The sequence below is a fragment of the Hemibagrus wyckioides genome, linkage group LG18, assembly GCF_019097595.1.
Source record: "Hemibagrus wyckioides isolate EC202008001 linkage group LG18, SWU_Hwy_1.0, whole genome shotgun sequence".
Classification (NCBI taxonomy): Eukaryota; Metazoa; Chordata; class Actinopteri; order Siluriformes; family Bagridae; genus Hemibagrus; species Hemibagrus wyckioides.
This window is the reverse complement of record NC_080727.1, coordinates 20,611,281-20,622,636: the sequence shown is the minus strand read 5'-3', so window position 1 is coordinate 20,622,636 and position 11,356 is coordinate 20,611,281. Positions and strand designations below refer to the sequence as shown.

The 11,356-nt window shown below is 40.3% G+C and overlaps 2 protein-coding genes across 4 annotated transcripts; one reads left to right on the top strand and one right to left on the bottom strand.

The window, feature by feature from the left end:
- Positions 1-2,090: 2,090 nt before the first annotated feature.
- LOC131369533 (protein RD3) lies at positions 2,091-4,190 on the top strand. Its single transcript, XM_058416289.1, has 2 exons — positions 2,091-2,386; positions 3,333-4,190. The coding sequence occupies exons 1-2, from the start codon at positions 2,091-2,093 to the stop codon at positions 3,697-3,699; spliced, it is 663 nt and encodes a 220-aa protein (XP_058272272.1). The 3' UTR covers positions 3,700-4,190.
- Positions 4,191-5,047: 857 nt separating this feature from the next.
- Positions 5,048-10,864, bottom strand: stx5al (syntaxin 5A, like). 3 transcript variants are annotated; one of them, XM_058416287.1, is made up of 11 exons: positions 10,738-10,845; positions 9,967-10,193; positions 8,536-8,606; positions 8,374-8,429; positions 8,225-8,295; positions 8,015-8,131; positions 7,655-7,711; positions 7,492-7,573; positions 6,784-6,881; positions 6,585-6,706; positions 5,048-6,471 (listed from the first exon to the last, which is right to left on the bottom strand). In XM_058416287.1, exons 2-11 carry the CDS (start codon positions 10,168-10,170, stop codon positions 6,312-6,314), a joined length of 1,038 nt encoding a protein of 345 aa, XP_058272270.1. In that variant the 5' UTR covers positions 10,171-10,193; positions 10,738-10,845; the 3' UTR covers positions 5,048-6,311. The 3 variants fall into 3 exon arrangements, with proteins under 3 accessions (XP_058272270.1, XP_058272271.1, XP_058272269.1); XM_058416288.1 differs by lacking the exon at positions 10,738-10,845 and adding an exon at positions 10,572-10,705; XM_058416286.1 differs by having other exon boundaries at positions 5,049-6,471; positions 10,758-10,864.
- Positions 10,865-11,356: the final 492 nt, after the last annotated feature.

The window sequence follows — 11,356 nt, the reverse complement described above, 5'->3', positions numbered from 1 at the left end:
CTTGATCAATATGTGAAGAACTCTTACATTACACGTTAATCTAATAATCTAATCTAACCCTGGCAGGCTTTTAACATAAAAAAAAAAAAATACAGGGAGGGGTGAATGTTCAGGAGGAAAGAACAGTGAGAAGTTTATGATTATGGTTCTGACCAACGCTGAAGTTTATGTCTAAAGCTAGTTTTCTTCACATGACAGAAAAGTTTTGTACACTATATTGCCAAAAGTTTTGGGACACCCCTCCAACTCATTGAATTCAGGTGTTGTTTTCAGGGTTTGGGCTCGGCTCCTTAGTTCCAGTGAAAGGAACTCTTAATGCTTAAGCATACCAAGATAATTTGGTAATTTGGAACAAGTCTGCTCAGAGTCCTGACCTCAAGCTGATAGAACACCTTTGGGATGAATAAAAGTGGCGACTGCAAACCAGGTCAAAACTGGGACGTCTGTCTTTACATGCACATGAATGTAATATGGAGTTGTCCCGTCCTTTGCAGCTATAACAGCTTTAGATCTTCTGGGAAGGCTTTTCACAAGGTTTAGGAGTGTGTTTATGGGAATTTTTGACCGTTCCTCTAGAAGCGCATTTGTGAGGTCAGGCACTGATGTTGGACAAGAAGGCCTGGCTCGCTGTCTCCGCTGTAATTCATCCCAAAGGTCTGCTATCAGGTTGAGGTCAGGACTCTGTGAAGTTCCTTCACAACAAACTCACTCATTCATGTCTTTATGGACCTTGCTTTGCACATCTAGATTGGTGATATATTTCCTCCATTTTTCTTGCCATCCAGAGCCGGGGGTTTGATTCCTGTGCCTGTTCTCCCCATGCTCCAGGGCTTTCTCCTACAGCCGAATGATATGAATTGTTGGCATCTGTAAAGGATTTCAAAATTGTCTGTAGTGTGTGAGTGTGTGAGTGTGTGGGATTTTACCCTGCAGTGGGTCGGAACCCTGTCTAGGGTGACCCCTACATTGTGCCCCGAGTCCATTGTGATAAGCTTCAGGTTTCCTGTGACCTTGTGTGACCTTGTGATTTACATACATAGTTTAAAGTGTAGGATTTATTACTGTATGTTCTGTATCAGTTCTCAAACAGGTCCCATGGCACTATAATTACACAGGTTGAGTCCGATCAACTAATTTCTGGTGATTTCTGGTGGCACCAAAACGAATAATTTTACTATAATACTGTAATACTTATGCAGTCATATCCTTTACATATCTATTTCTAATTCTACAACCAATATTGATTTCCTCCCACAAACTGTGTGTAGATTCATGACATATAATTCGAATGAAGTCCATTTCAATTCCAGTCTGTACCACTACGAAAGGAAAAGTTCAAGAGAGGTGAGTGCTTATGCAAGAGAGGTGATGTGCTGTATACATTCAAGTCCTCCTGCTGGACAAAACTCTAATCCAATTTCATACTATACAATCCCCACAAAGATGTTGAGTGTTGTAGAAATATATATATATATATATGTACAGTATATTATGCAAATAAATGACCAATGACTGTGTGAATAACAAGGCCACAGCTTGATGGGTTTTTTTAGTTGTATAACCTACTAAAGCATTATAATACAGTCTAAAAGTGCAGTGTAGTAATAGCGGATTAACATTTATCCTTAGCCTATTAGCTTGTGTTGACACCGAAGGTGCTTTAAGCCACTCTCCAGCCATTCAGAACAGATAGGTGCCAGGTCCTTGTAAACATGTTTGGATCGTTTGAGGACAAGAGGCAATTCTAGCATCTACTGATAATCACTACAGGGTTTTAAGGTAAGTTCTGGTCATATATTACCTGTAGTTGCTTGTTAGCTTTTTAACTGATTGTTAGTATTCTGACACTCTTAGTCACTTGCTTGTCATTGTATCAGTGATAGAGCTGAGTAAACATGACAGTGTACATGTGAGGACTTCCTTTCATACTGTTAAACAAAATTCAGTCAAGAATCTTAAACAGACTGTTTATCATAAGAAGCTAGGAATCCATAATTTCCCATATTTTCTATCTGTGCATATACTCTGTATTTAATATTACACTGCCTCAGACCATTGCCGTATATTACGTCCTCCTGTCCTCTATTTAGATGTTTCCTTGGTCTGCAACATTTAGTCTGGAACCCCAGAGTCTTAGTCGGCGCTCGCCTGCGGAGATGGTGGCCCATACACTCATGCAGGAGCTGGGTTCTTTGCTGAAGCGCACCGAGCGTTTCTGTCAGGTGAGGGCAGCCCAGATTCGCAGACGTAACTCCTGCGTGGACTACAGCTGGCTGGCAGCGACCCCGCAGAAGCCGTCATATGAGATCATGCCTGGAGAGCTACTAGAGCTTCAGGAACTCTGTTTAAAGATTCCTCCTTCTCAGTGTGGCCCTGTTATTCTCAGGTGAGTCTCCCATTGACATCAAGTTTGTTGGGAGAAGGATGTGTAATAATAGCCCTTATTGTGTATGTGAGACATTCAAGATAAGGCAGAAACTACATATTTTTTTATTTATTTACAAAGACCCTGCGTATAAACCCTAAATAGATTTTCAGCTAAATGGATGGTACATTTGATGCCTTTTTTAAGTTGAAAACAGATTAACATTTGAGACAAAGCAGTGATGGCTCACGTGGTTAAGGCTCTGGGTTGTTGATTGAAAGGTTCAAGCCCCAGGAATGTCACTATCGGACCCCAGAACAAGGCCCTTAACCCTTTTTGCTCCAGGGGTACCATATCCTGGTTGACCCTGTGTTCTGATCCAAAGTTTCGCTGTGCTATAATGTGTATATGTAACAACAATAAAGTCTTCTTCATCATTTTATCCTAGTTCAAGTTGGCACTAACCAGCTGTGGGTGTCTATGAGCTCATGGATGTAGAACATGCTAGATAGTACTTTCCTCTATGACGCTGCATGAGCAGTACATCTGATGCCCTGTAACGCAGCACGAGCATTCGCCCTCCCCATTTAGTAGCTGTTGTATGAGGGGGAGTGTTTGCGGATTGGTAGGACCCGAAAAGACCAAACTGGAGAGTAAAATCCTTTCTTTCATCAGCTAGGGTTAGAAAATCAGGTCAATTTGCACTGAAGGCAATCAATCCTATCAAACATATCTTGGGGAAAAAGGTACAGTTCCATTTTGAACAGTTAAGAAGTGATAGTTTGATTACACTGACCTCATATATTTGGAATCTATGCAGCCAGGCAATAGAAAAACACACGAATATAGCTGTCTCAGATACTTTGTGCAGTGTAAAAGAAAGCATGAATGAACGTATGATAGTGTAATGAAAGTGAATCCTCATTCTGATCCTGCATGACCACCATGACCTTCTTGTTCTGCACAGACTAAGGAAACTGGTGAGAGAGTTGGAACCGGAGGTGACAGAGGTGCCGCGGCTCTTCCGCCTGGTGCTGTGTGACTGTCTGGATGAGCAACACCAAGACTTAACATTCAGGGACAGATCTCTGCGGGCTCGAGCCATCTTCTGGAGCCAGCATCGTAGTAAGAGCGCCTTCTCTATCGGCCTGTCCTCACACCAGTGCCTGAAAAAACACTGGAGCAGAGGGGCAGTAGGGCAGAACAGAGAGACGCTGTGTGAGGAGGATGAAGCCTGGGCCAAGGATGAGGAACTCGGAATGGTGGTCCCACTGCGCCGGAGAGTCAGGAGCATGCCTGATTTTACTTCCATAGAAGAGAGTACACAAACCTGAGGAATTACACTGGAATTAGAGGGACAACAACGATGATGGAGGGAATATATACAGTATATATACATTATTTGCTGTTAAAAATTGAACAAATTTACAACCATATAGGTAGCAATAACAGAGAAAGTGGGGAAAAAACAATAGCCAATAATTAATGACGCGATTTGTCAGTGTATTTTATAACAGCTAAAATACATGAACGCACTCCAAATGCTTGTCATGGAGAAATGTTATAATAAGCTTCAACTGATACTTTATATTGCTCTATATTATCTAAACTTTTATAATGGCTGTCCAGCATATAGCCCATAAAACCTTAAAAATAAAGCTTTCATTTGCAGCCCTTTGCTGCCTCACATTTGTGTATTTTCCATCTTTGTTTGTTTTGTTATTTCATTTCATGTATTTTCATTTATTTCATGGCCAGTTCTTCCCTATCCTATGACAGCTACCAGTTGAGGAGGATTACCTCTGAAACATGTAAAGGCAGCCAACATCATCTTTTCGAAACGATGCTCACAGCTCCTTGTTGTGTTCATCAAACCATTCCTAAACCACTTTTGCTTTGTGGCATTGTGCATTATCTGCTGAAAGAGGACACAGCCATCAGGGAACACCGTTTCCATGAAAGGGTGTACATGGTCTGCAACACTGCTTAGGTAAGTGGTACGACAAGGTTTCCCAGCAGAACATTGCCCAAATTGGAGCTTTTGGTGGTGCACAGGGGTCAGCATGGGCACCCTGACTGGTCTGCAGCTATACAGTCCCATACACAACAAACTTTGACGCACTGTGTATTCTGACACCTTTCTATCAGAACCAGCATTAACTTCAGCAATTTGATCAACAGTAGCTCGTCTGTTGGATCGGCTCACACGGGCCAGCCTTCACTCCCCACGTGCATCAATGAGCCTTGGCTGCCCATGACCCTGTCACTGGTTCACCACTGTTCCTTCCTTGGAGCACTTTTGATAGATACTGACCACTGCAGACCGGGAACACCCCACAAGAGCTGCAGATTTGGAGATGCTCTGATCCAGTGGTCTAGCCATCACAATTTGGCCCTTCGTCAAACTCGCTCAAATCCTTACGCTTGCCCATTTTTCCTGCTCCTAACCCCTCCAAGCCTACTGCAACCACAAATTTGTTTCTATCACGATTTGTGCTGAACAAAAATCCAAGGGCATTACAAACAACGTGATTTTAAAAAATGAAAAACATAAACTCTTCTTAGTTTATCTTACAAATTACCTGTGAAAGGTTTTTAAGCGCGTTTTCGTAATGGAGCATCCACATATACAGTCACATAAAACACAATTACCAACACTAACTTTATTTTCACATAAATAATTTAAGATACTGATCGATTGTACATCGAATTTACCATCACAATGTAAAATAAGTAATGGGAATGAAATTTTTTATTGTGAATCAAAACAGAAATTTCTGTGATTGTGACTTTGTCAAAGATTACGAACCAGAAAGAATAAAGAAGCCATGAGAAGTTCTGACCACTCTATAAAAAGTGGTATAAAAAAATGAAGACTAACAGGGCAGAGCCTGATCTGTTCAGGCCACCTCATTTACCTGCTGGATTTTTATTCCCCGTTTCACAGTACAGCTGTACGTCTTAAGAAGTGGAATGTCGGCAAGAAACAGTGAGTTAGTGTCTACTCGTCTTTACATTTTAAACCGTAAAACTGTACTCTTTGGATCTGAATTGGATAGCTGATATAAACTTTGCTGCCACATCTATGGTATTTACGTATTCAATAAAATGCAGTGAATGCTGTAACTTTCGAGTTTCTTTCTTCCTGAAGCAAATATTATGACAAATTTGGATATTAAATAATTGCTAGTAAATCTGACCAAAATTTTGGCCAAATGCACACATTGCCCTTTAAAATGTATTATTAATTTCCTTCCAATTTCTCCCCAATATGGTATAATTGAAAATACCCATGCAATAGCCAGCACTCTGGCCATCACACCACCATGAAGGATAAAAACTCTGAGGCATTTGCATATGTGAGCTCTCTGAAATCCACGATCGGCTAGTGTTGCTGTAATTGCCAAAGGACAGAGAGTATGCCATCTATTCCACCAAGTGGCATAGCCAGGATCTCCTGAGTAGGCTGGTTTTTAAATGAGGCACAACTGGCACCCTATTTAAGAGTTCTGCCCCAACTAGATCCCGTCTCCAGATAAACATGGCTCTGATTCACAGTGCAAAAAATGCTTGAGACGTAAGCGCCGGTTACACGCTATCCGTATTATTCTTAAAGCCCAATGATCATTAAAAGGATGAATGAAACAATCTATTTACAACTGCAATGGTGTAGCTACCTTGTCTTCTAACCGAAAGAAGTGGGGTGAGAATATGTTTTCTGTTATAAAATTACTCAATGGATAAAACCAAAGTAGTATCAGAGAACACTGCTTATGATCCAAAGGTGTAGATTCTGTGAAGTCACATTATTTATAGATGCTCTACAGTATTATGGCATCTAGCCGCACCAAAGCTGAGGGATCCTTGCTTTATTTAACATGTTAACTCTCTACTGAATCCTTCTTCTTAGCCACTCAGTCACGGATTGAAACGTCATCCATAGTTTTCAGGCCAAGAAGACAACGAAGATGAAGAAGAAAACGATGAGGATGAGGAAGATTTTGATGAGCAACCAGCGATTTTTGGAGACGGACTGAAAGTACTTGAGGATTTCCGTATGAGCCATGTCCACATTGAGATGAGTGTCTTCTACGTTAGAGTCGATCCTGTGTTGAGAAGGAGAAAATACAGGATTAAAATGTGTGTGCAAACAAAACAACTAGTGTGTCCCACACTTAGCACGGTTTCTCCTGTCTTCATGATGACGGTCTTTTCTTACCTGTGAACCGTCTCTTCCTGTTCTTTCACCATGTGGGCCAACTGCTGGAAAATAGATCCCAGTTCTACGATCGTGGTCTCTATGTTTTGCATGGTGTTTGCTCGGTCCTGAATAAAAGAATCCTGACAACAAATGCATGCATTTTAATTCGTATTAAAATGCTCAACTTATAATAATAAACTATGACATTATGGATTACCTTCTCATTGAGGAGAAGCATCTGCTGGCTGGAACGCAGATCCATGTCTATGGAAATATCTGCTTTCTTGGAACTATCCTGCATCAACACTGAATTGTCTGTTAAAAATAAATTTTTTAATTTATTAAAAAATTTTAATAAAATTTCACACTGAATTGTCTGTGAAAAATAATGTGGTTGTTATTATACTAAGTTATTTCCACATTCATATGAAATCTACGAGTCACATATCCTACATATAGGGATGTTACACAATGCCTTCTCTTTAAATTTCTTTCGAAACTCTTTGACATGTGAATATGGGCCACAGGGCATGATGTACAGTGGAATTATGCCTCACTTCCTGTTTGCATGTAGTTACATGCTGATTTAGGGCATCGCCATGGCAACACTGTTTCAGGTATCTAAACCTCCTTTGCCATTCTGTATCATGACATCAACCTGAATAACTTTGCAATGAATAGAATGAACCGTCTAGAAGGAGTATTTAAATGTTCGGTGCCTGGCAAAAGACACAAAATCCAAAATGGCTTACTTCCTGCTGGGCGGAGTTAACGGGTGCAAATATGTCTTAAAAAACACACATGCCTCTCACATTTCATATATGTAGGTGAAACTGGATGGACAGAACCTCTACACTAATTCATGTTAACACACATCCACTTATTTATTAGCTACAGGATTGTCAATTGAAAAGCTAGAGCTTACTAAAGCTGGAGTTATGGAAGGAGGAGGTAGAGGCTGGCGACTGAGAGAACTGCTCTTGCCTGCTTCTCTGCTGCTTCAGGTTCTGCAAAATGAATCCAGTCATTATTAACATGAATGAAATATTCACAAAACAACTCGTTCATTTATTTGTAGCATGACTTACCTCTGTTCTCACTTCCAGAACTGACTTGAAGTCACTTGACATGGATGCCAACTTTGACTGGAAGAGACAAGTATAAAACGCATTATGGCCACGTCCACACTGATATGTTTTCCTTTAAAAACACATATTTTTCTCTCTGTTTTGGCCTCCCATCCACACTGAGACGTTTTCGCGTGGGAAAATGGAAGCTTTCGAAAACGATGACCCATTTTTAGTCATGTGACCAATTCAGCTAAGATGGTGGACGACAAAGAAGCGTAAAGTAAATAAACACATGGCGGAAATGACACAGATCGACCGTTTTTAAATTTATCCGGATTAGTGTGTACACCTCAGTAGATTTTTGGGACGTGTCCATACCTGCAGCGATACAACAATAGTATTGGAATGTGTTTGAAGATGTCTGCTGTTTTGGCCATTTCTGGATCGGACAAGCTCCTGGAGTTGGGCTATCTGTTTATTCAGGCTGTTAATATCCTGAGGGAAACAAATATAATAAATAAAGACAAATGGAAAACGTGCAGAACTGAAAAATAGTAGCTGTGCATGCAAGATCATAAACATCTGTACCTGTTTCACAATATATGTCAACTCATCGATCTCCACTGCTTTATCATCAAAGAGGGATTTGCGTTTGGCCACTGCGATCAAAAGGACAGAGTGTCACAAACCTCAGCAAAACGTGGGCAAATGGCTTAAACTGTTGTGCAAACTCTTACATATTGTGAGCTTTTCCAACTTTGCAAAGGTGTTGCTAAGGTCCCTGCCAATTCTCCTACAAAATAAACAAATAAAACTCTTAGAATCAGATGTCTAAAAAGACCAAAACAGGAGTAATTAAAGCGATTAGTGCAGTGCAGGAAGAACGCTTTATTACTCACTTTGCCATGAGGGTGAAGTCACTCCTCTGCCTGATAGCGTTGTGGACTGGTTTCATGCTCTCTGCTCCATTCTAGTGGGTTAAAGAAGTTTGTAATTTATAAAACCTTGAAATTATTCTTCTAATACTTAGTCTTCTTGATTTCTTCTGAACATGTGCCAAATATCCCAACCACCATAACAGTTTCACAAGAGCTGACTTGTGAAACTTATTTTCAACTTCTGCCATTGACACATTGCTCTGTTTTCACTTTGGTCAGGTTTCCTAGAGTACTCAGCACTTTAGTCATTTAGTCTTCCCAGGAGTTTCCACCTCCTTATTTATCCTTTCTGCTTAAACAGACCCGTCATGCTAATACTCTGCCGTAACTCAGCATAACTGTGTTAAATAGCTGACTTGTTTCTGGAACTTGAGTCCAACTTTTGCCAACTCCACTACTTCTACATCAGATTTCTCAATAATATGACATTAAAGATCATTGGAAAGTAGTGTCTGGGAAGTAAGGCTCTTGCTCTTTTGTTTTTAGGACCAAAACTGATTACAACAATCAGTGTGTTGTTATTATTAGCATGGCACACAACTGTTATCTTTTTACAGAAATAATATAAATACAAAACCGCCAATAAATTAACACCAAAATCACTATGCATATCACAAATATTTCAACATAAACATACACCGATCAGGCATAACATTATGACCACTGACAGGTGAAGTGAATAATACAGATGATCTCCTCATCATGGCACCTGTTAGTGGGTGGGATATATTAGGCAGCAAGTGAACATTTTGTCCTCAAAGTTGATGTGTTAGAAGCAGGAAAAATGAGGTAAGCGTAAGGATTTGAGCAGAAACAAGTACCAAATTGTGATGGCTAGGCCACTGGATCAGAGCATCTCCAAAACTGCAGCTCTTGTGGGGTGTTCCCGGTCTGTAGTGGTCAGTATCTATCAAAAGTGCTCCAAGGAAGGAACAGGGTTATGGGGAACCAAGGCACATTGATGCATGTGGGGAGCGAAGGCTGGCCCGTGTGACCGTCTGCAGTGGTCAGTATCTACTAAAAGTATCCTTTAAGTCCTGTAAGTGGGCCCCACCTCGCAACTTACAAATTCCCCAGATCTCAACCCAATCTGTGGGATGTACTGGACAAACAAGTCCAATCCATGTAGACCCCAACTCGCATCTTACAGAACTTAAAGGATCTGCTACTAACATCTTGGTGCCAGATACCACAGCACACCTTCAGGGATCTAGTGGAGTCCATGCCCCGAAGGGTCAGGGCTGCAAAATGGGAACCAACACAATATTACGCCATAATGTTACGCCTGATCTGTGTATTTTCCACATGTTTCAGCATGTTAAGCTTTTCTTTCCTTGTGTGCAATAATACCACAATGTATACAACAGAAGCTCACACAGGAATCCTGCTCACCTGTCTCCCCTGCAGAGACTTGCACACAGACTGAAACTCAGTGGTGCGGTCCCGGCAGGACATGCTGATGGGGTCTACAGGAGGTGCAAGAGGTACAGACAGAGGGGTCTCCAGCTGCTGGATCAGCTGGGTCTGGGTCTGTGAAGGCCCAGTGTAAACCCCTTCCTGGATGCTCCGAGGAGTGTGGCGCCGACGGGTATTCATGAGTGCTACTTCACATCAGATACCTGAGAAAAGGACAGGACAATCAACAGATGGCTAGAAGCTTGCATATAGTGACAATTTGGGAGGGTGGGGGGGTGTTATATCAAGCATGGTCTTAGATAGAAATAAATATCTATTAGAAACAGCTTCATCTCCTACATGGTCATGGATAAAAAATTTCAGAACATTAATTAATAGTACAATTAAGACCTGATAAGTTAACTGACCAGGGCGCAATATGCTGACCAACAGGTATTTGGTAATAAACATTAGCTAGCTACTATTCTCCACGCGTCAGCTCTATTTTTTATTACAATAATATATAACTACGTAGTATAATAACTTTCCAAACATACCAAACAGACACAGAAATAAAAGTGAAACCTTTCCACTATGCTAACCTGGACTAATGTTTCACACAAGCTAGCTCACTCAGACAGCTAGCAGTCGGCTAAGTGGCTCTGTAACAGCTCGTTCCTCAGAACAATTATTCCACATACATTAGAAACACAGTTTTAGATATGACAATTTGACCAATAAATCTATAAAAATTATTGTTTTTTTTACCAGACAGAAGAGTTACTTGCCCTTTTGTTTTGATTTTGTTTATGTGTGTGTGTAGCTGCGCTATTAGCCGTGAACATCCGGGTTCTTCTGAGAGGATCCGTGACGTCACTGCCACGTCTTCTTACAAACGTGATTTATTTTTTTTATTTATTTTTTAATTACAAAATCATAACGAGGCACAAATTCAATTTAGATTTTCTTAAAAAATAATTATTAAATCGTACCAAACAAAACATTTCTGTTATCCTATGTTTACATTTTGATTACAGAATTATTAATTAAACGATTCCTAGTCACTTGGCCAGCTTTATATAGCTTTTTATATTGTAAACATTGAAAATAAGGCTTAAATAATATCCAATAGTAACTTAGAGTAAAGAATCTGCACTGCATATATGTATAAGAGAAATGAAATGATCTGTTAAAAAAAGTGTGTACATTTTAATTGTGCATTAAATGATCTGTTGTATTGGGCCCGGCAATATTACAGCTTATAAAGAATCACAAATGTTTCTGTTTATAATGATTGACTGCTGATTTTCCAATGATGTGGAACAATCTAGGACATTATCTGCTCGAAATACCTGCTAATAATCTCTATAATAAAGTAAACATACAC

Coding starts and splice junctions, on each gene's coding strand:
- stx5al (XM_058416286.1), bottom strand. CDS start 10,170: ATGAATACCCGTCGGCGCCACACTCCTCGGAGCATCCAGGAAGGGGTT. Junction 8,430..8,535: donor GACTTCACCCTCATGGCAAA/GTGAGTAATAAA, acceptor TTTATTTTGTAG/GAGAATTGGCAGGGACCTTA. Junction 7,712..8,014: donor CTATTGTTGTATCGCTGCAG/GTATGGACACGT, acceptor TGTCTCTTCCAG/TCAAAGTTGGCATCCATGTC.
- LOC131369533 (XM_058416289.1), top strand. CDS start 2,091: ATGTTTCCTTGGTCTGCAACATTTAGTCTGGAACCCCAGAGTCTTAGT. Junction 2,387..3,332: donor TGTGGCCCTGTTATTCTCAG/GTGAGTCTCCCA, acceptor TGTTCTGCACAG/ACTAAGGAAACTGGTGAGAG.